General features: G+C 46.8%; 1 protein-coding gene across 1 annotated transcript; it reads left to right on the plus strand.

Annotated features, from left to right (window-relative positions):
• Positions 1-241: 241 nt before the first annotated feature.
• ANAPC1 (anaphase promoting complex subunit 1) lies at positions 242-25,472 on the plus strand. The gene is made up of 47 exons (XM_063391330.1): positions 242-592; positions 1,378-1,539; positions 1,691-1,742; positions 2,297-2,406; positions 2,577-2,659; positions 3,531-3,604; positions 3,808-3,953; positions 4,578-4,798; positions 5,423-5,632; positions 5,914-6,009; positions 6,244-6,334; positions 6,424-6,489; positions 6,643-6,780; positions 7,109-7,249; positions 7,485-7,545; positions 7,841-8,028; positions 8,425-8,499; positions 8,639-8,904; positions 9,115-9,206; positions 9,493-9,641; positions 10,637-10,715; positions 10,790-10,826; positions 10,914-10,984; positions 11,099-11,277; positions 13,172-13,398; positions 14,551-14,669; positions 15,070-15,341; positions 15,879-16,113; positions 16,839-16,930; positions 17,071-17,205; positions 17,323-17,405; positions 17,518-17,596; positions 17,892-17,966; positions 18,493-18,569; positions 18,759-18,849; positions 18,943-18,996; positions 19,271-19,464; positions 19,687-19,773; positions 20,165-20,282; positions 21,055-21,132; positions 21,456-21,523; positions 22,496-22,634; positions 23,127-23,213; positions 23,635-23,730; positions 23,902-24,100; positions 24,568-24,702; positions 25,190-25,472. Exons 1-47 carry the CDS (start codon positions 380-382, stop codon positions 25,303-25,305), a joined length of 5,856 nt encoding a protein of 1,951 aa, XP_063247400.1. The 5' UTR covers positions 242-379; the 3' UTR covers positions 25,306-25,472.
• The last annotated feature ends 122 nt before the right edge of the window (positions 25,473-25,594 follow it).

Genomic DNA, 25,594 nt, shown 5'->3' on the forward strand with positions numbered 1-25,594 from the left:
AGGCTGTGTGCTGGGCGATCCATGACGGAAGTCGCCACGGGAACACACCGGTCACCAACTACCGCCGCCCGGCACCGCCGTGCCAGCGCTCGGCGGGACTGTGGCCCTGAAATGGCATTTTGGGGTAAGTTTCCCCTCAGGATATGCCGGGCGGCGCTGGATTCCCCCCAGGGATACGCCGGGAACGACAGGATTCCTCCGGGAGCGGCGCGAGACGCCTGCGAGGCGCGGCCATGGCGGAGCCGGCGCGCGCGGGGCAGCGCGGGAGCGCCAAGATGGCCGCGCCCTCGTGAGGCGCTGCCGGTGCCGGTCCCCGCGCGTCCCGGTGTCCGCGGGAGCCGCCGGAGCGTCCCGGAAATAATGTGGATATCGGGGCCCCATGTCGGACCACTGTGACGAGAGGGCGACGATGATTGCGGCCGGCGACCTGCAGGAGTTCGCGCCGCGGGGCCGCGAGCAGAGCCGGCGGCACCCGAGTGCCCTGAGCCTGCAGCTGCGGCGGCTCCAGCCCGCGCCGGAGCTCTGCTCCTCCGACGGCGCCGCAGGGCTCGTGGGCTCCCTCCGTGAAGTCACGATCCACGACCGGCACCGGGTACGAGCCTTCCTAAGCTGGGGGTTCCAGAGGGGTTGGGAGGGAAGGGAACTTAAAGCCATCCGGTTCCCGCGCGCCGCCGTGGGCTGAGACACCTTCCACCGGACCAGGTTGCTCCAAGGCTCCTCCAGCCTGGCCTTGACATCCAGGGATGGGGCAACCTGTGCTCGGGCCTCACCACCCGCCCAGGGAAGAATTCCTTCCCAATATCCCATCTAACTCTGCCCTCTGGCAGTGGGGAGTCTTTCCTGTCACTCCAGACCCGTGTCGAAGTCCCACTCCAGTTCTCTTGGAGCCCCTTTAGGCACTGGAAGGGGTTTAAGGTCTTCTTGGAGGCTTCTGTTCTCCAGGTGAATACCCCTAGCTCGGATGGAGGTCGAACCTAAGATTGGATTCATCCACATCCCACCTCCTTTCTGAGAAGCAGTTTAGGGAGCAAGTGGGTTCACTCTAAATATCAGAACTCCATAAAGTGTCTCCCATACCCATTCCTCCATGGCTTCTATCAAAATAAATCTAAATGGATTCTGATAGTCCTTTACCATGGAATGCCAAGGTTTTTTGGATTGGAAGGGATCTTATGGATCATCTCGTTCCACCTCCTGACATGGGCAGGGACACCACCTTCCACTATCCCGGGTTGCTCCAAGCCTTGTCCAGCCTGGCCTTGGACACTTACAGGGAAGGGGCAGCCAAAGCTTCTCAGTGCCAGCACCTTGTAACTGGCCAAACTCATCACACCTGTGGGTCTTGTGGTTTTTCCTTGACAAACCCCTTTTTTCCAGGAAAGCTGGCAGCTGAGGAAAGGCACCAGTGATGTTGGGGAAGAGGTAGACTATGATGAGGAGCTGTACGTGGCCAGCAATGTGGTCATCTGGAGCAAGGGCAGCAGAAGCCAAGTGTCCACCGTGTACAAGGCATTCACTGTCGACAGCCCCGTCCTGCAGGTATGGAAATGTAGGAAAGGGGCACTGAGGGAATCCACAGACCCTTTCCAGACAGTGTTTTGGGGTGTGGTTAGTTGGGAGGATATGGGAAGGTGACGTGGTGTGGGAGCAGCTCGTTCTGGAGAATTAATGATGCTGTGTTGGGTTTCAGGCATTGTGGTGTGACTTCACTATCCCCCAGGAAAAATCAGAAAAAAATTATGGTGAGTGTCCTGCTTCTTATACTGCTGGGCAAATACTCAGAGCTCATCTCCCTTGGCTTGGAATCGTGGAATTGTTTAGGTTGGGAAAGCCCTGAGACCTCCAAGTCCAGCTGTTGCCAAGGCCACTGCAAGACCACATCCCCAAGTGCCACATCCACGTGGTTTTTATAGCCGTGTGCCTGTGTCAAGGCTGGATACCCTTTTGGGGAAGAAATTTTCCCAATATCCAGCCTGAATCTCCCCTGGTGCAACTTGAGGCTGTTTCCTCTCATCCTGTCCCTTGTTCTCTGGAAGCAGAGCCTGACCCCCACCTGGCTACACCCTCCTGTCAGGGAATTGTGCAGAGCCAGAAGGTCACCCCTGAGGCTGCTTTTCTCCAGGCTGAGCTTCCTCAGCCATTCCTTGTTTTCCATCCCCTTCCCAGCTCCATTCCCTTCTCTGGACACACTCTAGGAGCTCATTCACCATGACTTGAAATGTCAGAATTTACTTTCTGTGCATAAGAGATGACACAGAGTGAAACTTCACTGTGTAATTGTTTTTTTCTTTTCCAGTTTTGGGCAGTGAGGAAATAGTGGAGAAATGTATCTGCATTTTGCAGAATTCCTGCATAAATGTGCACAGCATGGAGGGGAAGGATTACATCGCTGCTCTGCCTTTCCAGGTAACTTTTGCCTTGCTTTTTGTCCACTCTTGGCATATTTTTGTCCACATTTACATTCCTCAGCTCTCCATAAAAAGCCTGAATGTCTTATTTTCCTGTAAAACCCTCAAACATAATCAATACAGCAGATGGTTAGCTTTTTCCTTTATAAATCCGTAATTTTTTTATAGGTTGCAAATGTTTGGCCAACCAAATACGGGTTGTTATTTGAGCGCAGCAGTTCATCCCATGAGGTGCCTCCAAGTCCACCCAGGTATGAAATGAGGAATTTGGATGTTTCCTGTTGGATAATCTAATGAGTAATGGAGGAGTTGGAGGGCAGTGGTGAAAGATCCATGTGTTTCTGATAGGAAAAGGTAAAATCGAGTGGAAAAGGAGGAAGTTGTGGTTGGACCGTCCCTGGAAGTGTTGAAGGGCAGCTTGGATGGGGCTTGGAGCAACCTGGGATAGTGGAAGTGTCCCTGCCTGTGGCTGGGGGTGGAATGGGATCATTTTAAGGTCCCTTCCAACCCAAGCCAGTCTGGGATTTTATTGATGTGATTCTTCCAGTCTTTGTATCCCATCCCAGTGACTCTGAGTGAGCACACTCAAAGCTGAGTGTTAAAAACTATTAGGGAGTGCTGATCCTGGGAACAGGATCTGGGAAGCAGCAGCCTGATTCTTTAAGGTTTGCCTGAGAATTGATTCCAGGCTGTCATGGATGACTGGGAGAGTCACTGAGGGTTTGTCATCAAGACAGTTTCTCTCAGCTGCAGGATCCCATTCCCTCTTGTGTCAGGATGCCACTCTCTGCTGGGTGGGAACCCATTCCCTGCTGGGTGGGGATCCCATTCCCTGCTGGGTAGAACCCCATTCCCTGTTGGGTTAGGATCCCACTCTCTGTTGGCTGAGACTCCCAGCCCCTGTGGAAGCCCTCTGTGGATTCCTAAGGAAGCAGTTGGACAATGCACAGATGAGCAGCTTTAATCAACTCTTTGGGATTCTCTAGTACTCGGAAGAGCTGGGATTAGGAATAGAGGTCCTGAAAAGCTGAGTCTACTCACTCGATCCAATGAGCTTTTGGAGACAGAATCTGTGTCTCTGCTGTCACATTCCAGGCTTTGATTTGTCTGGCTTTTCCCTAGGGAGCCTTTGCCTACAATGTTCAGCATGCTGCACCCCTTGGATGAGATCACCCCTCTGGTCTGGAAGTCTGGAGGTATGTTGGATGTCACTGGAGTCCCTCAGGGTGGCAGCAAATCCCAGTGCATCCCTGGAGTGTTCCCTGTATTACAAAATTCAGGAAGAGTAATTTCCAAGGGAAAGCTGCTCAGGGAAGAAACCCAGTTTATGGAAAGAAGGGTGTGGGAAATGCTCATTGTTGTGGAGCTGATCCTTTGGAATGCATCCCTGTTTTTCCAGGAGTGTTTGGATCATCCCGGGTGCAGTATGTGGCTGACCACACGCTGAGGATTGTGTTCCTCAGCACTGACCCTTCTGTTGTGATGACCTACGACACTATGCAGAGCTTACACATGGTCTGGGCCCTCAGGAGAGTCAAGCCAGAGGTACACTTTATTCCCTGGAGGATAAAGATACCTGGAAAACAGCTGTGTGCATTTCCATGCCCTTATGTGTGTTAGGAATGCCTAGGATTTGTTTCATTTATAAGAGTTAAGATGCTGAGTGGGGCTGGTTCTTTTGGTTTTTAAGAAGTTTTTTCCATGGATTTGCCTGGAGCAGGGAGATCATGTGGTGGTGATGGTCATGGATTATGTTATTAATGTGTTATTCCATATGTTGGACCAGAAGGTTTAAGTACAGTGGGAAGTAACTTAATGCCATGAAAACTTTGACAGTGAGGGTTTTGAGGCCCTGGCAGAGTTTCTCAGAGAATCTCTGGCTGCTCCATCCCTGGAAATGTTCCAGGTTGGATGGTGCTTGGAGCAACCTGGGACAGGGGAAGGGGTTGGAACTGGGGGTGGAACTGGCTGGGTGTTAAGGTCTTTTCCAACCAAATCCTGGGATTTTGTGCAAACCATTGGAGCAGTTTCTGTGGCAGTGGAAGACCAGTTGATGGGATTAACTCTGTAGGCTAAGCATGAATTTCTAACATGTAACTGACAGGAAAAGCTGTTGGAAAAAACTCTCCCTGGCTGTCCTTGCCCACATGCCATTGGTTTTCCTCCCAGGAGCAGAGTCTGGTGCTGAAATTCCCAGAGCAGGGGGGCACCCCCCAGCACATGGCCACCAGCAGCTCCCTGACTGCTCATCTCCGGAGCCTCTCCAAAGGAGACTCCCCTGGGGGCTCCCCTTTCCAGAACTACTCGTCCATCCACAGCCAGAGCAGATCCGGCTCCTCTCCCAACCTGCAGTCCCGTTCTCCCACCATCTCCAACATGGCTGCTTTGAGGTGGGCACCCACAGCAAATCCCAAAGGATGGGAGCTATGGAATACTGTGGACACGTTTTGCTCTTGTCTTTCCATCCAAGACTCAGGTGCCTCTCATGTTGCAGCACCTGAAATTCGCTTGGAATGCCTTTCCTGTGCCATTATCCTGATAGCACAGGAGGATAATGCCTGTGCCAGCGACAAGGAGGCTGCTTGTGAAGGATCAAGGAATGTCTGCAGGATGTTTAAGTCTCAGGAGTGTTTTGGGCTGGCTTCTCTAAAGAACTTAAAGGGAAGAGGTTGGAAGGGATTTTTGATGGAATGGACATCTGAAATCCTTTTGAAATCTCTTCTATTGGATTCAGACAGAGATGCCTGGAAAATAAGTAGAGAATGGTTTTCCTGTGCTAGAAAACTAAAGGAAATCAACAGTAAGCTAGTTCCTGGTTATAGGTTTGATTGGGTTTTAAAGTCAGTGGATGAGTTCCCTGGGATTCTCCCTGATTTTGAAGATCCACTTTTTGGCCGTATCCAATGTCTGATTCTATCTCAATTTTGAAGATCCACTTTTTGGCTATGTCAATGTCTGATTTTTATGTGATTTTGAAGATCCCCTTCTCATCCATATCCTGTCTCTGTCTGCAGCCGTTCCCATTCCCCAGCCCTGGGAGTCCATTCCTTCTCTGGAGTGCAGAGGTTCAACTTTTCCAGCAGTGCCCAGTCCCCAAGGAGACCCAGCATTACCCATTCCCCGAATTCTGTTTCCAATGACTCCTTCCTCATGCCGGAGACAGAGCCAATTGTACCTGAGCTCTGCATCGACCACCTGTGGACAGAAACAGTCTCAAACATGAGGTCAGGTGGTTTTCTTGGGATGAGAGTTGGGAAGCAGGAATTAAAGTGAAAAATCAGCTTTTTTCTGAGTGTTTTTTCTGCAATTGGAGCCATCTTGGCTCAATTAATGGACTTGCAGTCCCTGATTTTTTTTGGAAATGATGCTCCCTAAGTGCCTGGCTCCCTTGCAGAGAACTGAGCACTTGGAGCAGTTTTCTGTGGTGTGTTATTCTAGGCTTTCTGAATGGTTTCATGAAGTCTCCAAAGCAGGTTCTGACCTGCTCCTTGTGTCTGTTTTCCAGAGAGAAGAATTCCCAGGCATCCAAAGTGTTCATTTCTACTGACCTTTGTGGGCAGAAATTCCTGTGCTTTTTAGTGGAATCCCAGCTCCAACTGAGGTGAGCATCCCTTGGGGACAGGTGAACCACTCCAGAAATTTTCAGCTGGAAGTACATCAGGGGTTTTAATTAACTAGAAAATTGAAAATAAGTTGATTTATTTTGGGCAAAGCAGGGAAAAGGAGGAAAGAACCACAAAACCCACAAAAATTCCCTGCACAGTTGGAAGTCTGTTTTCTTTCTGTAACAACACACAGGACAAACCTTTTGTTTCCTGTTCTCCCTAATCCCTAGGTGTGTAAAATTCCAAGAGAGCAACGATAAATCACAGCTGATCTTTGGATCTGTCACCAATATTCCAGCAAAGGATGCGGCTCCAGTGGAGGTATTGTTACTCAAAGAATGTCCTTGTCATCCAGCTGGTGCCTCCTTAATTAAACACAAGGACCTAAATGTGCTGCTTGATTATTCCAGGGCATTGACACTCTGTTGGTTCTGGAAAGCAGTGGGAATCTGGTGCTTTATTCTGGAGTGGTTCGGGTAAGCAACACCTTTTCCATCCCTAATTTGTGTGCAGTCTGGGAAAGGGAGTTCTGAAGCATCCATGGCATTAATAGGACAATTAAATAATATTTGTGGGGGTTATTTTTAGAGAAAAACTTAACTTTTTTGTTTCTTTTCTCCACCAAAAAGGTGGGAAAGGTTTTTATTCCCGGGCTTCCTGCTCCATCCCTGACTATGTCCAACCCAATGCCTCGGCCAAGCACTCCCTTGGATAGTGTCAGTACTCCATCCAAGCCTTTGAACAAGCACCTGGGGCCCCTGGAAGAAGTAAGAAATAAGGAAATATTCCTTTTGATTTAATGATTGGTGGTTGTTTATCTTCTGAGGTGTCTTTTGGAGTTGAATCTTTCCTTCTTGTTCTGCAAATCTTCCGAATAAACTGTGTTTAAAGAAGATTTTTGTGGTGCTGCCCTGTTTATCTCTGTTTGCCATAAAACTTCCAAGGCAGGGATTGGAAAGATTCGTAGTTGTTTCCAAGATTCTTGTTAGTACTTTAAATGCAACAATTTCAGCTGTCCTTTGCTCAGATCCACTTTAATTCTGAATTCCAATTCAATTTGAACTCTAAAATTGGCTCTTTTTTCCAACTTTCCAGAGCGTGCTTTTGTCACCAGTTCCAGAATTAAGGGACTCTTCCAAGCTCCACGACTCCCCATATGTTGAGGACTGCACCTTCCAGCAGCTGGGGACTTTCATCCAAGCTCTGAGGGATCCTGTCCACAACAGAGTAACTTTAGTAAGTATTTCCCTGTCATTTGGGGCAACGCTTTTGGTAACAAGGACTATTTTAAGATAATTCCAAGGTTTCCAGTGTTTCACAGAGCTGGCACCTGAATTCCACATCTTAATGTAGCAAAGGCCAGGATTTGGGAATATCCTCACCCTCTAAGGAGTTCTGAGTTGATAGAAAAGGACTCTGCCTGCACTTGATGGATTTCCTGATTTATCACCACTTTTGTTGGATTTTCCAGGAGCTCAGCAATAACACCATGGTTCGGATCAGTATTCCTGAAATTGCCACCTCAGAATTAGGTAGGTTTCCAAAGCTTTAGATGGCTTTTAGTTTGCTTGGGGAAGGGCTGAGATGCCAGTTCAGACATGGCTGGTTTTAGTAATGAGAAAGAAAGGAGTGTTTTTCCTTATTTTTGTTCCAAATCAGAGGAACAGCTCAGCTTGTGCTCAGCTCAAGTAAGAGCTGTTGGAGTTTTGTGGCTTTATTTAGAGTTAAAAGCAGGTCCATCAAGAGGAATCTGTGGAGATTTCCACCACTGATGAAGCAAATCCCAGGAAACCAGAGCTGATGGATGCTATCCTTCTTTTCCAATAGTGAAAAAATGCCTGCAGGGGGTGAAAGCCATCCTGCCCAAGGAAACAGCTGTGCAGATGTTGGTGAAGTGGTACAATGCCTACAACGCCCCTGGAGGGCCCAGCTACCACTCAGAGTGGAATTTATTTGTCACCTGTCTCATGAACATGATGGGTTACAACACTGAGAGGCTCTGCTGGACACGAAATGTGAGCAAATTCATTCTTCACTTCTCATTTTTAGGCCTATTTTACTCTGTTTACCATGAGATGCATTTGCAAGGTGCTTATTATAAAAATAAATTATGAACATTTGACTCCAGCTTACACCTAACACTGCTGCATTAAATTTGATTCATCTCATCCATATTAAATTGATTCTGAGTTAAAACACTGGTCACAACTCTGATTATTGTTTTTTAAAGAGGATTTTTGATTTCTGGCTTTTGTTCAGCAAATCCAGAAGTACCCTAAGCCACATCATGTCCTACTTGAATTGGGTTCAGGTGTTGTCATTCACGTAGAAAACCTTGGGAATTTCACTTCTGCTCTTATTTAATTTTCTTTTTATTTCTTTTCTATTTATTTCTTTTTCTTTTATTGCAGCTTGATTTTGAAGGATCACTCTCTCCAGTCATTGCTCCAAAGAAGGCAAGGCCATCAGAAACTGGGTCAGATGAGGTAAGAAATGGTTCCCTTAGTTATATTTGGCTTAGTTTTTAGGGAAAAAATTCCTCTGTAACAGTGCTTTGGAATTACCTTTCTGGAAATTATGTTCACTGTGGATCCTCTCTCTTTCTTCCCTGTTTCTTTGCTTTAGGACTGGGAGTATCTCCTGAGTTCTGACTACCACAAGAATTTTGAGTCTCATCCTGTTGCCAGAGCTCTGCGCCTGGACCCTCTGGAAGTTTCGGCTTCCAAGGAAGACTTTTCCCACAGCCTTAGTTTGGATTCCTCCACCCTCCTTTTCACCCACATTCCTGCCATTTTCTTTGTTCTCCACCTCATCTATGAGGAGCTCAAACTGAACAGTCTGATGGGAGAAGGACTCCGCTCCCTCGTGGTTCTCCTGGTTCAGCTGGCCAGGTATTCCCACTGGAAAACCATTCCTTTTGATGGGATTGCCCAAACTGGAGCAAACTTGCCCTGTATTTGAAGATAATGAATATTTAAAACCTTTACTATTTGTTCCATGGCTCAGTAATTCTTCTCCAGTAGCGCAACTGCCCAAAGGTGGCATCCAGGAGGCTGGAATATTTTTTTCCCAGTCTGTGACTTCCCTCTCTCTCATTCCAGGGATTTAAAACTGGAAGCTTACATGGATTATTACTACAGGGACTACCCAGCTCTTGTCAAAACCTCCAGGCAGACCTGCATAATTGACCAAGGTAAGTTTAAACCTTTGGCTATTCCATGATATTTGGGTATTCCTTTTGTTTTTAATGTTCCCCTCATTCTGGAGGATTATCCCCTGCTTATTCCTTTGAGATAGTTTTCCTTCCTAAATAGATACCTGGAGTTTTCATTCCTGTCAAAAAATCCCATCTGACAGGAGGGATTTTGTGAGGAAATGCTGGATTTTTGTTGTTGAAGGAAATACGGGGGGAAATGGGAATGGTGAAGAATTCTTGTACCTTTTCCCTGGAGCTCATTGTCTTTGTTGTTCATCTTTAGTCCAAACAGGTTTCATGCTCCATCCGTCCTTTTTTTCTGCTGAGCCTCCAAGTATCTTCCAGTGGCTGAGTTCCTGCCTGAAGGGAGAGGGAGTGCAACCTTATCCCTACTTACCAGGGATCTGTGAAAGGAGCAAACTGGTGGTACTGGTGAGTGCTGGGGGGCAGGGAATACAGGGAATGTGCCTTGTTCTATCAGCACTACCCTGTGGGCAGGGTTTGCTCCAGCTGTTGAATTTTCTGGGAGTGAAACATCCCTAAAGGAAGATGAAATAACAGAGGGATTAATTTACTGGATGGATTTTCCAGGTGGGAAGGGTATATTGGAGCTGAGCAGCTTCACCACTTCTGTGTTTTTCTGTGGTTTGTGCAAAGTCATGATGGAATCTGGAATTATCTGTATTTTGGGAATGAGAATTCCCCAGTTTTCTCCTTGGGCATGCACCAACATCATTATTTAGTCCTGTGAGTGCTGATGGTATCTCCTGTTCAGCATCACTTCCTTACTCATTGTTGGGAAAATCCTTCCAACTGGGAGCAGAGGTGTTGAGCCTGAGGTGCCTAAGGAGAAAAACAGTGAGAAAAAGCCAAGATCTATTTCCTTCTCTCTCTGCCTGATCTGCCCTTGCAGAGCTCAGAGTTGAAAGATCTTCATAAAGCTCACAAAATCATTTTACCTGGATGTGATTTTTCCCAGAATTGTCCAAATAGAGTGACTGATTCCTTGGATTTTGCTGGCTGGACCTAACAGCTTTTCACTTGGAAGCTTTACAAAATATCCAAGATGTGGAGGAAACCAAGTGGAAAAGGGTGTCTACAAACAATGTGTGTGTCCTGCAGGAGAAATGGAGTGTGAGAAACAGAAGAAGCATAACTGGGAACCTGTTTTTGCATTGGGAAGATATTTCTCTTTTATCTCTAGAGCAATGAGGGAAAATTGAGTGCATTGTTTCAGCGTAGATTTTTTTTCCAAAACTCTAAAGCTTAAAAGTTTGTTGTTGTTCAGTTGTTTCTCAGCCTCCTTTTCCTCACAATACAGCTGTTCCACTTTTGAGGTTGTATTCCAGTTATTTCCTGCCTGTTTTTCTGGGAAGCAAAGGAATATCAGCCCCCAAATGACTTTTCTTGGTGTCTCTCCTCCCCAGAGTGTGGCTCTGTATATCCTTGGGGATGAGAGTGCCATGTTGAATGAAGCCTCCCATTATTTGTACAAGATCACATCAGGTAAGATTTGACTCCATCCTGGGAGTGCCTCAAGCTTGGAAAACATGGAATTAACACAGCCTTGTCTTTCCTAGGCCAACGGAAGCAGCAGATGGAGCAGGATGACACTCGGTATGGAGGCTTTTGGTGTTTTATTGAATTTATGACTTCCTGCTGACTTCTGGATGAGCTTTTATTGGCTTCTCCTTAATTTTCCAGGTGTGGTTTCAAAACCAGCCCTTCTGTTTCCAGCCTGGCTGAAAAATTGGTCCTATGGATGACCAGTGTCGGTAAGAGCAGAACAACAACGTTCCCAAATAACTGTGTGCATGGATAACAGGAAACACTCTTTGTCTGGGATTGATAACACTTACTTGAGGTTTTTTTCCCTCCTTAATTTTAAGGTTTCACCTTGAAGGATCTGGAATCTCTGCCCTTTGGCGTGGCCCTTCCCATCCGAGATGCCATCTACCAGTGCCGGGAGCAGCCGGCCTCAGACTGGCCAGAAGCTGTTTGCCTCCTCATTGGCCGCCAGGATTTGTCCAAACAGGCCTGGGAAGGGAGCCTGCAGAAGGGAAAATCTGTGAGTATGGCCACAAAGAAGTTTCTCAGTCTCAGGATTTGGGCAGAGCACCCAGCTCAGGAATTTCCAGCTTAATTTCCAAATTGAGGGCGACAAAATGGAGGCTTTATGTGTTACAAGGGTTTTGATGTGAAACCCACCATCCAACAGGGATGGATAATCATGGATAGCTGGGAGGACTCAAGATAAATCACATTTTCAATAAATCAATTTTAGGCAAAAGTTTTGCCTTCAGAGCTGTGAGATTCCTCCTCCTCCCAGCCTTTGGTGCTTTCTCCAGAGGCTCTGCCGTCAAACCATGGCAAAAGGAGAAGGAAGTGGGTATTTGTCAGTGGCTCCTTGTGTTGGCATGGCCAGCATCCTTCTTTCCACTAGAAGAGCTGGATTTGGAAATCCACTTGCCATATTTCTCTTTTTTTCCCCAAAAAATGTTTTAGTTATTTGTATCCTGAGATAAAATGATTTAAAAAACAGTGTGGTGTTTTTCTCTCCAACATTTTCTTCTGATGGTAGCAATTACCAGCATCCCAAGGAATTACATCTCACTGAAATGTCCTTTTTTGGAAGCCAGAAATCTTCTTAAGGCTGACATAAAACCCCTTCATGACAGAGGATTGGAGCCTTTTCCAAAGTCAGGAGTTGGGATTTGGAATCTCAAGTCCATCTTGGTCAAGATCCCTTTTTGCTGCCTCAGCCTTGAAAGGGATATTAAAGTTATTCCAGTTTTCTACAACAATGGCTTTATGACTAATTGTATATCAAAACTGTAATTAATTTGGCAGAAAGGTCAATTAACTCCAGGTCAAACCCGTTGTGCCACCACATGAAAAATCTTTTTTGTTTGCTGCTGGTGGAAGCTGTGCCCAACCGCAACTCTCACAAATCGTCAAAAATTATTATAAATTTGATTTTATCAGTGACTTTATAACAATGTCTTGACTTGATGTGACCTTAAAAGGCCAAAGTGAGCTTCAAACCCCAAACTGTTTGTCATTTCTCAGGAGGGCAGGGTGGAGTTTCCTGTTTCAGAACGGACCCTGCTGCTCTGCATGGTGCAGTTGCCCGTTGAGATTGAGCATGGATTTACCAGAAGAAATTTAATTTCATTCATCAGCTCTTCATTTACTTGCCTTCCTGGGGCCACATGTTCCTAGAGAACCACAGGAAGATCTGTTCCTTTTGGGTCCTCTCATTACTTGTGTGATGTCATCAAACAGGAGAACAGAGTTTTAGAAAAGCATTTCTTAAATCTTGCATGGAAAAAGGGTTTTCCAAGAGTGCTCCTAAGCTTTGGTGCTTTTCTAGTCACGTGTGGAAGTTCCAAACCCATTCTGATGCTGCGGTGAGCCGCAAGTTGCCTGATGGTGAGGAATTTTGGGATTTTCTGCTGTGCAGGCTGTTTGTTTTAATGAGTAATGGCTTTTCCAAGGTGGGTGTGGAGGGAATCCAAATTGACATATGAAAATGTCGACACTTTGAAAAATAACACAGGGTTTGGGAGCAGAATCTGCAGAACAGCAGCTCTGGTTGGGCTGATCACAAACTGGGCTGATAGTGTAGGGAGGGAAAGGAAACCCCTTTCCTTATGCTCTGAAACAAGGAAGGGTTTTGAAAGGACAAGAACTTTCACATGTCACCTCCTCAATGTATTTGAGGTGTCATCTCTTGTCTTCAGTTATTCATCCCATTTGGTTGTACAAAAGTACTTGATTTCCATGTCTGGAAATCCTTCAGGCCTCTAAATTCCTGTAAGGAGCATGGGAATGCTGTTACTCTCCATCTGTGTGTCCATCCCTTCTATGTACAGACCCACCATTGTGCTGGGTGAGTTCAGGATGTGGTGCCCTCCTGACAGTTTTCCCCCCTGGAACTGTCTTTTCCCTTTCCTTTGCAGTCCGTGGGCACAGTGCTGTCCTCAGATATTCCATCAGCAGCTGAGTCAGAAGAGGATGAGGATGGCATGAATGACATGAATGAGGAGGTGATGTCCCTGATCTGGAGTGAGGACCTAAGGGTGCAGGAGGTGCGGAGGCTCCTCCAGAGTGCCCGGCCCGTCCGGGTCAATGTGGTGCAGATGCCAGAAGCCAGTGACCACGAGTACATCGAGGAGAAGGAAAACAGGTAAGGAATCCTGGAAGCATGGAGTGTGTTGGATTGGGTTGGATTAGATTGGACTGGATTGGATTGGGTTTGGAAGGACCTTAAAGCTCGTCTCATTCCAACCTCTGCCATGGCCATGAACAACTCCCACTGTCCCAGGTTGTTCCAAGCCCCATCCAGTGTGGCCTTGGCACTTTCTCCATTTCCAGCTGTTTCCATTTCCCAGTATTTTGTTCAGCTGAAAGGTTGTGGAGATATTTTTGGAGGTTCAGAATCTGATTTTAAAAAAATCATAATCCAAGTCTTTGGAGTTCCATGGCTATCAAAGCTCTACTGTGTTGGAGTTGGGGGGTCTTGGGAAAGACACTTAGTGTGGACTCCAAATAGCATATTGAGGTCAATTTGGGTTGAAAAGATTTTTTTGTATCACTTTTTTCTGCCCCAAAAATGTGAAATATAAGCAGAACTTACTCTGTAGAGACCAAACCATCCATGCCCTTCCTAAAGCTGGAGAATCCTTTGTGATAGGCTGGTCTTGAGTCAAGGGACCTTGCACTTCCACAGAAAACACATTCACTGTCCCATTCCATTCCTTTGAAACCTGTGCCCAGTGGCCTCGATTATCTGTGTCCTGCTTCTTTATTCCCTTTTTGGGAGGTTTAAAAACCTCTCCTTTAAAAACCAAATTAATAAAGCAAACCTGAGAACACCATTAGCATGCAGCATGCTCTAAGTCTGACCTAGGGAGCTGAGTAATCTAACGAGTCTAGAAAGTCTTTCCAGACTAAATCATAGAGAGTTGTGGTTGGCATTCTTGGGAGCACCTTATTACCTTTGTACGTGGGTTATTACTCAGTGTTATTGCCACTCATAACAGGATCCCACAGGGCAACCACCTTTGCTTGGCTTTCGCCTCTCACCTCGCTTCCGACACGTTTGGGAAGCGTCTGTGAAATGGATTTATTGAACCAGCTTTAAGGGAAAAATAGTGCCAGGTTCCAACAGCTAAAAGGTATCTTGGAGATGAACCTTGTAAGGACCAAAGATTTGGTTCAAAAGGAGAAGGAAGAAGTCACAATGAGGGAAAAATTGTCCCATCCAGTGCCTGTTCTTTGTAGGTCATTTATATTTGGGAAAATTTTCCATATGGTTTTGGATTCACCTCCCCACCAGGTTGCTGCAGCTGTGCCAGCGAACCATGGCACTCCCAGTTGGACGAGGAATGTTCACCCTGTTCTCCTACCATCCTGTGCCAACGGAGCAGCTGCCCATTCCTAAGCTGAACCTCACTGGTACGTTGGTCAGGGGTTCCTTCCCAGTCCATCCCAGAGTAGGATGGGCTTTCTTCCAGCTGTTATCTCATTACTGTAGTTTCTCCATCTTCTCCACCAAGAACTTCACGGCTCGAGGGTGGGTTTTGTAAGAAGCATCCTTTGGGCTTTGAATCTGCCACCTGGAATGGTGGAAGATCCTTCTGGAATGGTCAGTGCCAGTGTTATCAAACACTGAGACCTCTTACCAGGTACAAAAGGAGTGAGAAGTGGAAAAATGCCCTAAACTGGTCAGTGTTGGGGTCATACAGGAGCTGTCCTGACATTTCTGAACATTCTTGGATCGGAGCTGTTCCCTCACTTGGTACTGGATGAAGAGCTTGGCTTTTCCTGACTGCTGTTATCCCCTCTCCCATGGCAGGCCGTGCTCCTCCAAGGAACACCACTGTGGATCTGAACAGCGGGAACATCGATGTCCCCCCCAACATGGCCTGCTGGGCCAGCTTCCACAACGGGGTGGCCGCCGGCCTGAAAATCGCTCCTGCTTCCCAGATTGATTCCGCCTGGATTGTCTACAACAAGCCCAAAATTGCTGAGCTGGCCAATGAGTATGCAGGGTTCCTCATGGCCCTGGGCCTCAACGGGCACCTCACGAAGCTGGCCACCCTCAACATCCATGACTACCTAACAAAGGTGAGGCCTTCTGGCACATCCAAGAGCCAGATCCCACTGTGATTGGATTCTTTTTAGGCAAAACAAGGAATGAAAAATCAACAGGTTTCTTTGAACTGTTGGATTAGAATTTTCCTGGTGTGGAAGAATGTCTGAGTTGCTTCATTATGGTCATGGTGCATGGTTTGGATTTGAGGGATCCTTTCTCCCTGTGAGGAAGGACTTCTTCCCATGAAAGTAGTGGAGAACTGGCTGTCCAGGGTGGGCATGGAGCCTCTGAAGAAACTCCATTCCAAACCCACCTGGATGCATTCCTGTGTCACCTGCTCTGAGTGAGCTGGGGGTGGACTGGATGATCTCCAGAGGTCCCTTCCAATTGTAAATATTCTGGGATTCTGCAGAATGAGGAAACTTCATTTCTGTTCAAAGATTTCCAGCAGTTTTACCACCAGATCTTTCCACCCTGCACGCGGCTCATTGGGATAAGCCACTGAAACACCGGGACAGGGGTTTTCCCATCCCTGGATGTGCCTCACTGCTCCTTGTCCCCTTGCCCAGGGCCACGAGATGACAAGCATTGGGCTTCTGCTCGGCGTCTCCGCTGCCAAGCTGGGCACCATGGACATGGCCATCACCCGCCTGCTGAGCATCCACATCCCTGCCCTGCTGCCACCCACCTCCACAGAGCTAGATGTCCCTCACAACGTCCAGGTGGCTGCTGTGGTTGGGATAGGCCTGGTCTACCAGGGCACTGCCCACAGGCACACTGCCGAGGTGCTGCTGGCTGAGATAGGTGAGTGCCGGTACCGGAAAAACGGGATGAGGGCTGGGATAGTCGCCGTGTGCACCAGCAAGTTGGGAGTTGTAACATTGGCACCTTCCCACCACAACATTCTCCTCCCATTTTTCCAAACCTCGTGGTCCCTCCTGGGAGCTTGTGCAGCATAAAAAGGAAAGTCACTGGATTTAGGAAAAGAAACATGACAGCATCATTAATGTTCCTACTTCTTCCACCTGGAAATTTGGCATCCTAAATTCTCCTGTTTGCAGCATTTTTAATCACTAGGCCTTAAGAGCTGATGTTAACAGCAGATTTATGATCTCACTTGTGCTGTCATTCTGAATTCATTTGTAACGGCTTTTCTCCATGTTTACATGGGACTATACTTGGAGACTGTGGTTTATTAGATAGGGAATGGGATAAATTTTAAGGGTGAAATTGTTGCGTTTTTGGAAACTGGATATGTGCAATCCTTTTCTAGCAAAAGCATTTGGATTGGTTCAGGATCTTAAAGTATCCTCTGTTAAGCTTAGCATTTTCACCATGGCTCTAGACTCCAACCATAACATGTTGGAGGGAGTTGCTATTTGGGAGTGGATGGATGAACTGCCAGTTCCTTGTCATTCCACTGAGGACTTCCCTAGGGAGGGACAGATATTTTTTTTCCTCCTTTCAATAGGAACTAATCAATAAGGTGGAATTTTGAAAGGTGAATTTTGCTGGTTTGGTTTCTCCAGGGCGTCCCCCTGGCCCAGAAATGGAATATTGCACGGACAGAGAGTCCTATTCCCTGGCATCAGGGCTGGCCTTGGGAATGGTGTGCCTTGGGGTAAGTCAGCTGCAATTAGGAGACTCATTGTCCATTGGGATGGCATTACAAGAGCTGTTCCAGCCTTGGCTCCCAGCTGCCTGGGGTTTTTTCTCCTGGAGGAAGGCATTTCCATACTTTTCCTTCCTTCCATTCCTTAGCATGGCAGTAACCTGATTGGGATGTCAGACCTCAACGTTCCCGAGCAGCTCTACCAGTATATGGTGGGGGGACACAGGAGATTCCAGGCGGGAATGCACAGGGAGAAGCACAAATCTCCCAGTTACCAAATTAAGGTACGTGGTGCCAGTGCTGGCGCATTTAAGTTGGAAGTCTGGGAAGTGTCTCCATGACTTTGGGAGCATCATTCCCTTCCAAGTGAGTCTGTGGGAACTGTTCCTGTGTTTTCCCAGGAAGGAGACACCATCAACGTGGATGTGACATGTCCAGGTGCCACCCTTGCACTTGCCATGATCTACCTGAAGACCAACAACAGGTATTGACCTGGGAATTCCTGCAGGGTTAAACTGCCCTAGTGTTGGCTCTGCTGAGGTTTGGAATTGCTGGAATGTGACCTGGAAACCCTTTTCCTTTGCCATGTCCTGCAGATCCATTGCTGACTGGCTCAAAGCACCGGACACTATGTATCTGCTGGACTTTGTCAAACCGGAATTCCTTTTGTTGAGGGTAATATTTTCCTTGGGTTCATTCCTCAGTCTGTTTAAATGATGGAATTTAGGAATTCAGCCAAACATGCTCGTCATCCAGAGTCCTTTGCTTCCCAGCCAAACTCACCCCTTCCAACAATTCCTCCTTGTAGTGTGGCTGCTTCCTTGTCATGGAGACAGAATTTAGGGAGAAACAGATGAAAGACACCATTTATGGGGAAAGTTATATTAATTTTTAGGTGTATTTTTATAGCTTTTACCAATTCCATAGATAAATTTTCTCCCTCATGATTTGGCTTTCTTCCTTTTTCCAGACCCTGGCTCGATGCCTGATTTTGTGGGATGACATCCTACCCAATTCCAAGTGGGTCAACAGCAATGTGCCTCAGGTAAGTGTTTGTTTATGTGTGGTGTGTTTGCTTCCCAGTGTTACACCTCCCTGGATTGTTTTCCATGTGGGTATTTCAATAGTCATGTCAGGAGCACAGGGAAATGAGCATTAACATGACAGAGGTGACTGTTCCATGGGATTTCTGGATTTTAGGAGCACCAGGAACTGGAAAGGAGATGATTGAGGATTGGGATTGTTCCAGACACAAAATGATGTCAGGGAAAGGAAGGGATTAAACTTTTCTCTGCATTGCCGGGTCCAAAACTGCTGGATGGAGTTGAGCATTAGGAATAGTTTCCCAACAGTGGAATCAGTGATATTCCAAGATATTATATGGAATTTTTAAGAGCAAATGAGCTCAATACCTATGAGAACTACAGGATGCTGATGGTCTCTGTTGGGGAAAAAAACAGCTTTTCCTTCCCTTAGACCTGTTTGGTATAACTTGGAAACTTTTAATGGCCAGAGTTTCATTTAGTCATCAGTTTTCCCTTGGATTTATTTTCCTTGCCTGCTTTTTACAGATCATAAGAGAGAACATTATCTCTCTTCATGCAACAGAGTTGCCTTCCTCTGAAGACCTGAGCTTGGAAACGCTGGCGTGAGTGACATCCCAAAAATCTCCTCCTAGGGAATTTTACTGTCCTGTAAAGGAGAGTTTTGTTATATGGCATATCCTATAAAGGATGAGTCTTCTCTTTCATTTTTAAGGGATGAAGGAGTTTGTGCCATGTATTCAGATGAGGAGAAGAAGAACATCTAGTCATTTCCTGTTTATGTTGTTCCGTAGGCAAGCTCATGTCTACATCATTGCCGGAGCGTGTTTATCCCTGGGATTTCGCTTTGCCGGGTCAGAAAACCGGGCAGCATTTCAGTGCCTGGTAAGAGGAGGGTTATTTTATTCCATTCACTTCCCAGGGAGCTGTCACTCACCTTTTGGATCCGTATTCACTGGGCATTTCTTTTCTTTCTAGTACAAATATGCCACAGATTTCCTGAAGTGTTTGTCAGCTCCAACAGCATCCATAGTAAGTTCTTCCAAGTTTTCTTCCAGCAAAAAGATGGCTTTGTGCGACCCCCAGCAAAACCTCAATGGGAACAAACCCAGCCCTTTTAATTTCCTGAATTACACATGTTATATAGGGTGGGGCAGGGCTGCGAATCATTGAAGGACTTCGCTGGCTCTCCCTCTTTCTGGGGAATGTCGTTTCCAAGCTCCAGGGTAGAAAGTGGTGGATCATCCTGCCCGGAATGTGCTGTTGACCATGGAATTGTGATGAAACCTCTCTGTTGTGCTTGAAGACAGGTCACTATAACCTGGAAACGTGCCTGAGTGTCCTGCTCCTGGCTCTGGCCATGGTCATGGCCGGCTCTGGGAACCTCAAAGTGCTCCAGCTTTGCCGTTTCATGCACAAGAAGACAGGGGGAGAGATGAACTACGGCTTCCACCTGGCTCACCACATGGCTTTGGGGCTCCTCTTCCTGGGAGGAGGAAGGTAATGGGCCTTTTCCAAAGGCAGATCTCAGTCCTTATTTCCATTTCCTCCATTTCCCTTTTTTTAATAGTATATGGATGCATAAAGGCATCTTCTGCTGGAAGAGGAAGTCTTGTTGTCTTCATGTATTTTTCAAAGTTCCTTTCCTCATCCCACTAAAATATTTTGGCCTCCTGTGTTTTTTAGAGGGAAAACTAAAGGATAGTTGTTTTTTTCCTACAGATATTCCCTGAGCACTTCCAACTCCTCCATTGCTGCTCTCCTCTGTGCTCTGTACCCTCACTTCCCCGTTCACAGCACAGACAATCGGTAAGGCTTTCATGGGGATCCCATTTCCTTCAGCTGAACTATCTTCTTACAAAAGACAAATAATGGATTTTTACCAAAAATCAATTTTTGGAGGTTCTCCATTAAAAAAAAAAAGTGGGACATGGAAGAAATAAATGACAGTGGTAGGGATCTTTGGTCAGTGAGGAAACACAGGATCTCTGCTGTGCTCCTGTGATGTGGCTGTTCCAGTTTGCTCAGCTGGAAAGATCTGTCCATTTATGACCTTAATCACTTTTGGTTCTGCTCCATTAAACCCTGTTCTGCTAACTAATGAATGCCATGGCTACACGAGCTGTATTTGGGTGAGGAGCTGAAATTGGGTGTCTGGGATCATTCCCAGCCCATGCTGAGCTCCTGGTTCCTACCCCAGGTACCACCTGCAAGCTCTGCGTCACCTGTACGTGCTGGCAGCCGAGCCCAGGCTCCTCACTCCCGTGGACGTGGATTCCAACACCCCCTGCTACGCCCTCATAGAGGTCACCTACAAGGTAACGTGGCTGGGAGGCCTTGATGAGCTGTGGGATGACCAACACTCGGATTTATCCCAGTTTTCATTGGAGTGGCCTCCAGTCTTGGGTTTGGCTTCAAGCTGTGGTGGAGACGAAGTGAATTCTGCACAAATAAGTGAAGGGTTGGGCTCAACCCATTCACAGCTCAAGTGTGCTTTGGTGGCACCTGGGCAGAAGGGAGGACAGGGAGAGTCACCAAAGTCTTCAAACAGGCAGGGAAAGGTGTCCTGATTGACCCAGGTTCTTCTCCCTCTTCAGAAGGATTTCCAAAGGCACAGAGGTGGCTGGAAGAATTTGTGGTTTTCCAAGCCTTCTCCTAATTCTGAGATGAGCAACTTGGTGGTTGTCCTTGGTGCTTCCATCAGGTGTCCTTCAGGGAAGAGTCCTTTCTGTTGGATTAATTTTATATGGGAGAAGATTGAGTTCTTGGAATTTTTAGGGGGAAGAGATGCAGCAGAGCTGCACCTCTGTGGTTCTGCCAAAGACTTTTCCATGTTGCCATTACAGATTCATGCTTCCCAAACCTTCATGTTTCAGCCTTGCCCAGCATTAAGTGTTGACCCATCCATCCATACATGGAAAAAACTACTTGGGAAGTCTGTGGTTCCTGACATGAGTCCTGTGTTTACTTAGGAACAGAACCCCCTGCCTGCTGCCAGGGCAGTTATTCCCCATGTTCCCCGTGCCCTTTTCCTTCCTTTTCTCATGGAAATGAGCTTTTCTAACCTGTGGCTCCCGTGACGTTTTGCAGGGCACGCAGTGGTATGGGGAGGCCACCGAGGAGCTGATGGCACCCACGCTTCTTCCAGAGCTCCACTTACTGAAGCAGGTAGAGGAAATCTCTGATTTAATGGAAAATCACCTGGATTTTGTGTCACAGATCACAAGAGCTGAGATCTGATGATTTTTGATTCGTTAGCCTGACTCAGGATGACATTGTCCCATTATGGTTCCAAAGACAATTCTCTGTCTTCTGTCTTGATCAAGATCTTCCAAGATCTGATGCAGCAGGGAATTCCCTGTAGGAGACACAAACCTCCTTCTGAATTTTCTGTGTGGGCAACACCATAAAACAGCCCAGAAAAAAACAGTAGAAACCTCTTAATTCAATGATTCTGGTTATATTTAGTAATAAAATGTTTCTATTGACAGATCAGAGTGAAGGGCCCCCGCTACTGGGAATTATTAATAGATTTAAGCAAGGGAACAACTCATCTCCAGTAAGTGTTTTTTTAATGCTCAACTGAATCGTGACCTCATAATAATCACATTTCATGTTTTTTTTAAACCCTCCCACAGCTCAGAAAGAAACCTGGGTTTCATCAAGTCACTGCTGTGTGTCTGACAGCACTTTAGGGGGGAAGAAAGAAACTGCAGAGTTGGGTTTCACCCATTGAGGTGAATAATTCATGCAAAAAACAGGGTCGGGGAAAACCTGATAGTAAAACCCACAGAGGCTGGCAGTGGGATGGAGGCACCAGAGAGCAGCTACAGCCCATGGTTTTGGTTTGGTTTTGAGTGGTGGTGATGTCACATTTCCCAGACTGTTGGAGACTGTTACTGCCCTGTGAAATGCTTTTTCTCATGTCACTCTGTGTCACAAAGTGCTACCCGCCCTCGTGACACACTCAAAACATAGGGGGCAGCTGTGGGAACCAGAGATTTTACCGGAACACAGGATTTGGGCGGGAGGAATCATTCTCATCTTTGCACTCCCCAGTGAGGGGTGGGAGAAACGAGCTGCATCTTTGCTCAGCAATGTGGTGCTTTAAGGTCATTTACTTGCCATTAATCAATTCCAGAATCATATAGGTTGGAAAAGACCTCCAGGATAATGAGTTTGATCCTCCAAGATAATGAGTCCAATCATTGATTGCCCTCTGGATTGTCAACTGGAAGGATTAAATTAAGCACAATCCACTAGCACAGCATGCTTTGGATTGGAAGGGATTTAAGGATCACCCAGTTCCACCCTCTGCCATAGGCAGGGACACCTTCCACTATCCCAGGTTGCTTCAAGCCCTGTCCAGTCTGGCCTTGGACGCTTCCAGGGATGGGGCAGCCAGAGCTTCTCTGGGTAGCCTGTGCCAAGGCCTCGCCACCCTGGCAGGGAAGAATTCCTTCCTAATATCTAGCCTGAATTTCCTCTCTTTGAACCAGTTCTGTAAATCAGCCCTGTTGTGCCATTCCAGGTCAATCCTTTCCAAGGGTGGCATCCTGTACGTGAAGCTCCGAGCTGGGCAGCTCTCCTACAAGGAGGATCCCATGGGCTGGCGCAGCCTCCTGGCAGAGACCGTCACCCACCGCAACTCGGAAGCGCGGGCGTTCAAGGTACCACTCCCAGGATGGTTCCTGCCAGGAATGCTGCTGAGGGAGGGAATTCTGATGGCTTTGACAGGACATCCACGTGTAGCTGCATCTGGTGTGGGCAGACACGAGTGTTGGACACATCCAGCCCATGAAGTGCTTGATCGTTTAGGGAGGAAAAGCCCTCCAGGGTCATGGAGTCCAACCTCTAGGTCACTGAATTTAAATTTTAAATGACTGAGTCCAACCTTCAGATTATGGAGTCCAACCTTCAGATCATGGAATCCAACTTTTAGATTGAGTACAGCCTTTAGATCATGAAGTCCAACCTTAAGATCATAGAATCCAGCTTCTAGATGATTGAGTCCAATTTTTAGACATGGATTCCAGCCTTTGGTGTGGGTTCCACTTTTCTCCCTTGTGTTCTGGACACTTCGGAAATCAGTTGTTGTTATCTTTGTGAATGAATCCAAAAAGTTCATTTTAGGAATGTGTTTTAATCCCTTTTTATTCCAGCCAGAAGCAATTTCTGCTTTCACTTCCGATCCTGCTCTCTTTTCCTTTGCCGATTATTTTTGCAAACCGACTGTGAACATGGGCCAGGTAGGAAGGATACTTACTTCATGGATACAAAGTAGAGAAAACTTGACTTAAACTCTAGAGCAGAATTTAGCCCTGCAATCAGCAGGAACAGGGAATGTCCTGCAGGATGTTGTGTAATACAAGGATGATCCTCTGATTCCTGTTGATTTGATATTGGGATTTTTTGTCCCATTCCTTGAGGAATGTATTTAACAATTCCAGAGAGCCTTGAAGCATTTAGGGGAAGTCACAGAAGGTGTTTTATATGAAATTTCTTCTAAAATTATTTAAGGGAGGGCATAAAACCCTGTTTAATTATCCCAAGGAAGAAGTCAAGTGGTATTATTAGTTATCCCAAATTCCTATGATGCCACTGCATGGATTAATTTCAGTGGAGGCAGGAACCTGGAATAAATTGTGCCTGATGCCTGTCTTTCCTCAGAAACAAGAAATCCTGGATCTTTTCTCCTCCATCCTTTACGAGTGCGTGACCCAGGAGAATCCAGAGATGCTGCCCACATACATCGCCATCGACCAGGTAGGAAACTCCTGTTCCTGTTGGAATACTTTTTCCCAGTTTTTGGGGGACAAATGCCCAAATACTTTTTGGGTATTGCATGTGCTTTTCCAGAGGAGGGAGGACAGGGGTTGAGGAGTCATTTTCTTCCTGTTTCATTCCTGCTCCAATTCCTGCTCTCCCCACTCCCAGGCTGTGAGGAGGCTGGAAAGGCGGGAAATGTCTGAGACCTTTGAGCTGTGGCAGATTAAGCTGGTGCTGGAATTCTTCAGCTCCCAGAGCCACCAGGAGAGGATGAGCAGGAGTTCAGCCCGAGGGCTCTTCATGAATTCGGAATTCCTGCCGGTGATGAAGTGCACCATAGATAACACCTTGGATCAGTGGCTTCAAGGTAAGGAGGAATTTCAGTCTAACCAGTGTTGGAATCATGAAATGGTTTAGGTTGGAAGGGACCTTAAAGCCCATCTCATTCCATCCCGTGTTGCTCACCTGGTTTTTGTCTTGCTGATCCAGGTTGATTTTTGCCTCAAAAGTAGGGAAAACTGAGGAGGGAAGGGTGGGCGTTTTCAGTTTGGTGTGGAACATTCCCTGGGGAATTGTGTTTGCCTGGAGTAGTAGGGGGTTTTTAGCAGGGAAGGTGATGTTTCCCAGAGAAAATTCGTTCCTCATCTTGTGCAGGGAGAATTTTTCCAGAGCAAAAACAAGCGGTGACCACAGCAGGGTGGCCATGGCAGAAGGCAGGAGGTTGGAAAACAACCTCCCAACCCACCTTCTGTGGGGAATGGAGACTTCAGTGAGCTTTATCTGTGGAAATCCTGCTTCCCAAATGTCACCAAAGGTATTCCTTGTGCCTTGCAGCCAGAGGGGATGTGTCCCTGCATTCCTACCTGAGCGGGCAAGCTCCGGAGGAGTCCCAGCTGAGCATGCTGGCGTGCTTCCTGATTTACCACTCTGTGCCCACACCAGGGCAGCTGGCAGCTGGAGGCTTGGAAGGTGAGTCTGGAATAGGGATTTGGGGAAATCCTGGATCTTTTCACTGGGCAGCTTTTCCTTGCCCTCCAGCAGCCTGGGAATACAACAGTCCTGGGGTTACTCGGGGAAAAGAAAGGCAGCTGGACCTTTATTTTGGCAACTCTATTCCTTCCTTATGGCTGGGGCAGGAATGTCACCACATTCACGAGGGATCTGGGACCTATCCCAGGAATCCTGCGCTAGCCACAAATTCCTGTGTCAGAGCATCCAGCTGCCTGTTACACACCTCTCTTCTCGGTGTTCTTTTCCTCTGTGTTTTCCTTCCTGGATTTAGGATCCCTTTTAAAAGACATTTGAAATCACTTATAGAACTTCACTTTCCAACCAGCACACAACAAACACATCCATGGGATGACAGCTCCAAAGTTCCCTGGAGCTTCTCCCTCCAATTTTGGGCAAATCTTTGCTCATTTTTACACCCTTTTCCTTTGCTTTGCATGTTTTTTAGGGAGCAGGAACTTCTCAGAGCTGCTGCTGAAGCTGAGGAGGCTGCATGTGCCTGTGCGGGCTCTTCTGCGCCTGGCTCCGCTGCTCCTCGGGAATCCCCAGGCCATGGTGCTGTAGTCCCACCAAACTTCCCAAAATCTCCCTCTTTTTGTACCTTCCCAAACACCAGACTCACCCCCAGCTGTAGTAACCACGACCAGGAGTTATTTATAAATTGTTATGAGGAATTAAAAAAAAAAAGCTATGAAAGTGAGGTCATAATAAATTTACTTTTGTAACGAATACCTGTTTGCAAATGTGTGGTTTTTGTGGGGAATTTAGGAAAGACCTTGGCTAGGAATGGTGCATTTCCTTGGTTTTATAGCTCCTTTGCTTGTGGTGGATCTTGTTTTCAAACAATGGAGAT

This window comes from Prinia subflava, chromosome 2, assembly GCF_021018805.1.
Source record: "Prinia subflava isolate CZ2003 ecotype Zambia chromosome 2, Cam_Psub_1.2, whole genome shotgun sequence".
NCBI classification, from domain to species: domain Eukaryota; kingdom Metazoa; phylum Chordata; class Aves; order Passeriformes; family Cisticolidae; genus Prinia; species Prinia subflava.

Coding starts and splice junctions, on each gene's coding strand:
- ANAPC1 (XM_063391330.1), top strand. CDS start 380: ATGTCGGACCACTGTGACGAGAGGGCGACGATGATTGCGGCCGGCGAC. Junction 8,905..9,114: donor CTCCTGGTTCAGCTGGCCAG/GTATTCCCACTG, acceptor CTCTCATTCCAG/GGATTTAAAACTGGAAGCTT. Junction 13,399..14,550: donor ATCGAGGAGAAGGAAAACAG/GTAAGGAATCCT, acceptor CCTCCCCACCAG/GTTGCTGCAGCTGTGCCAGC.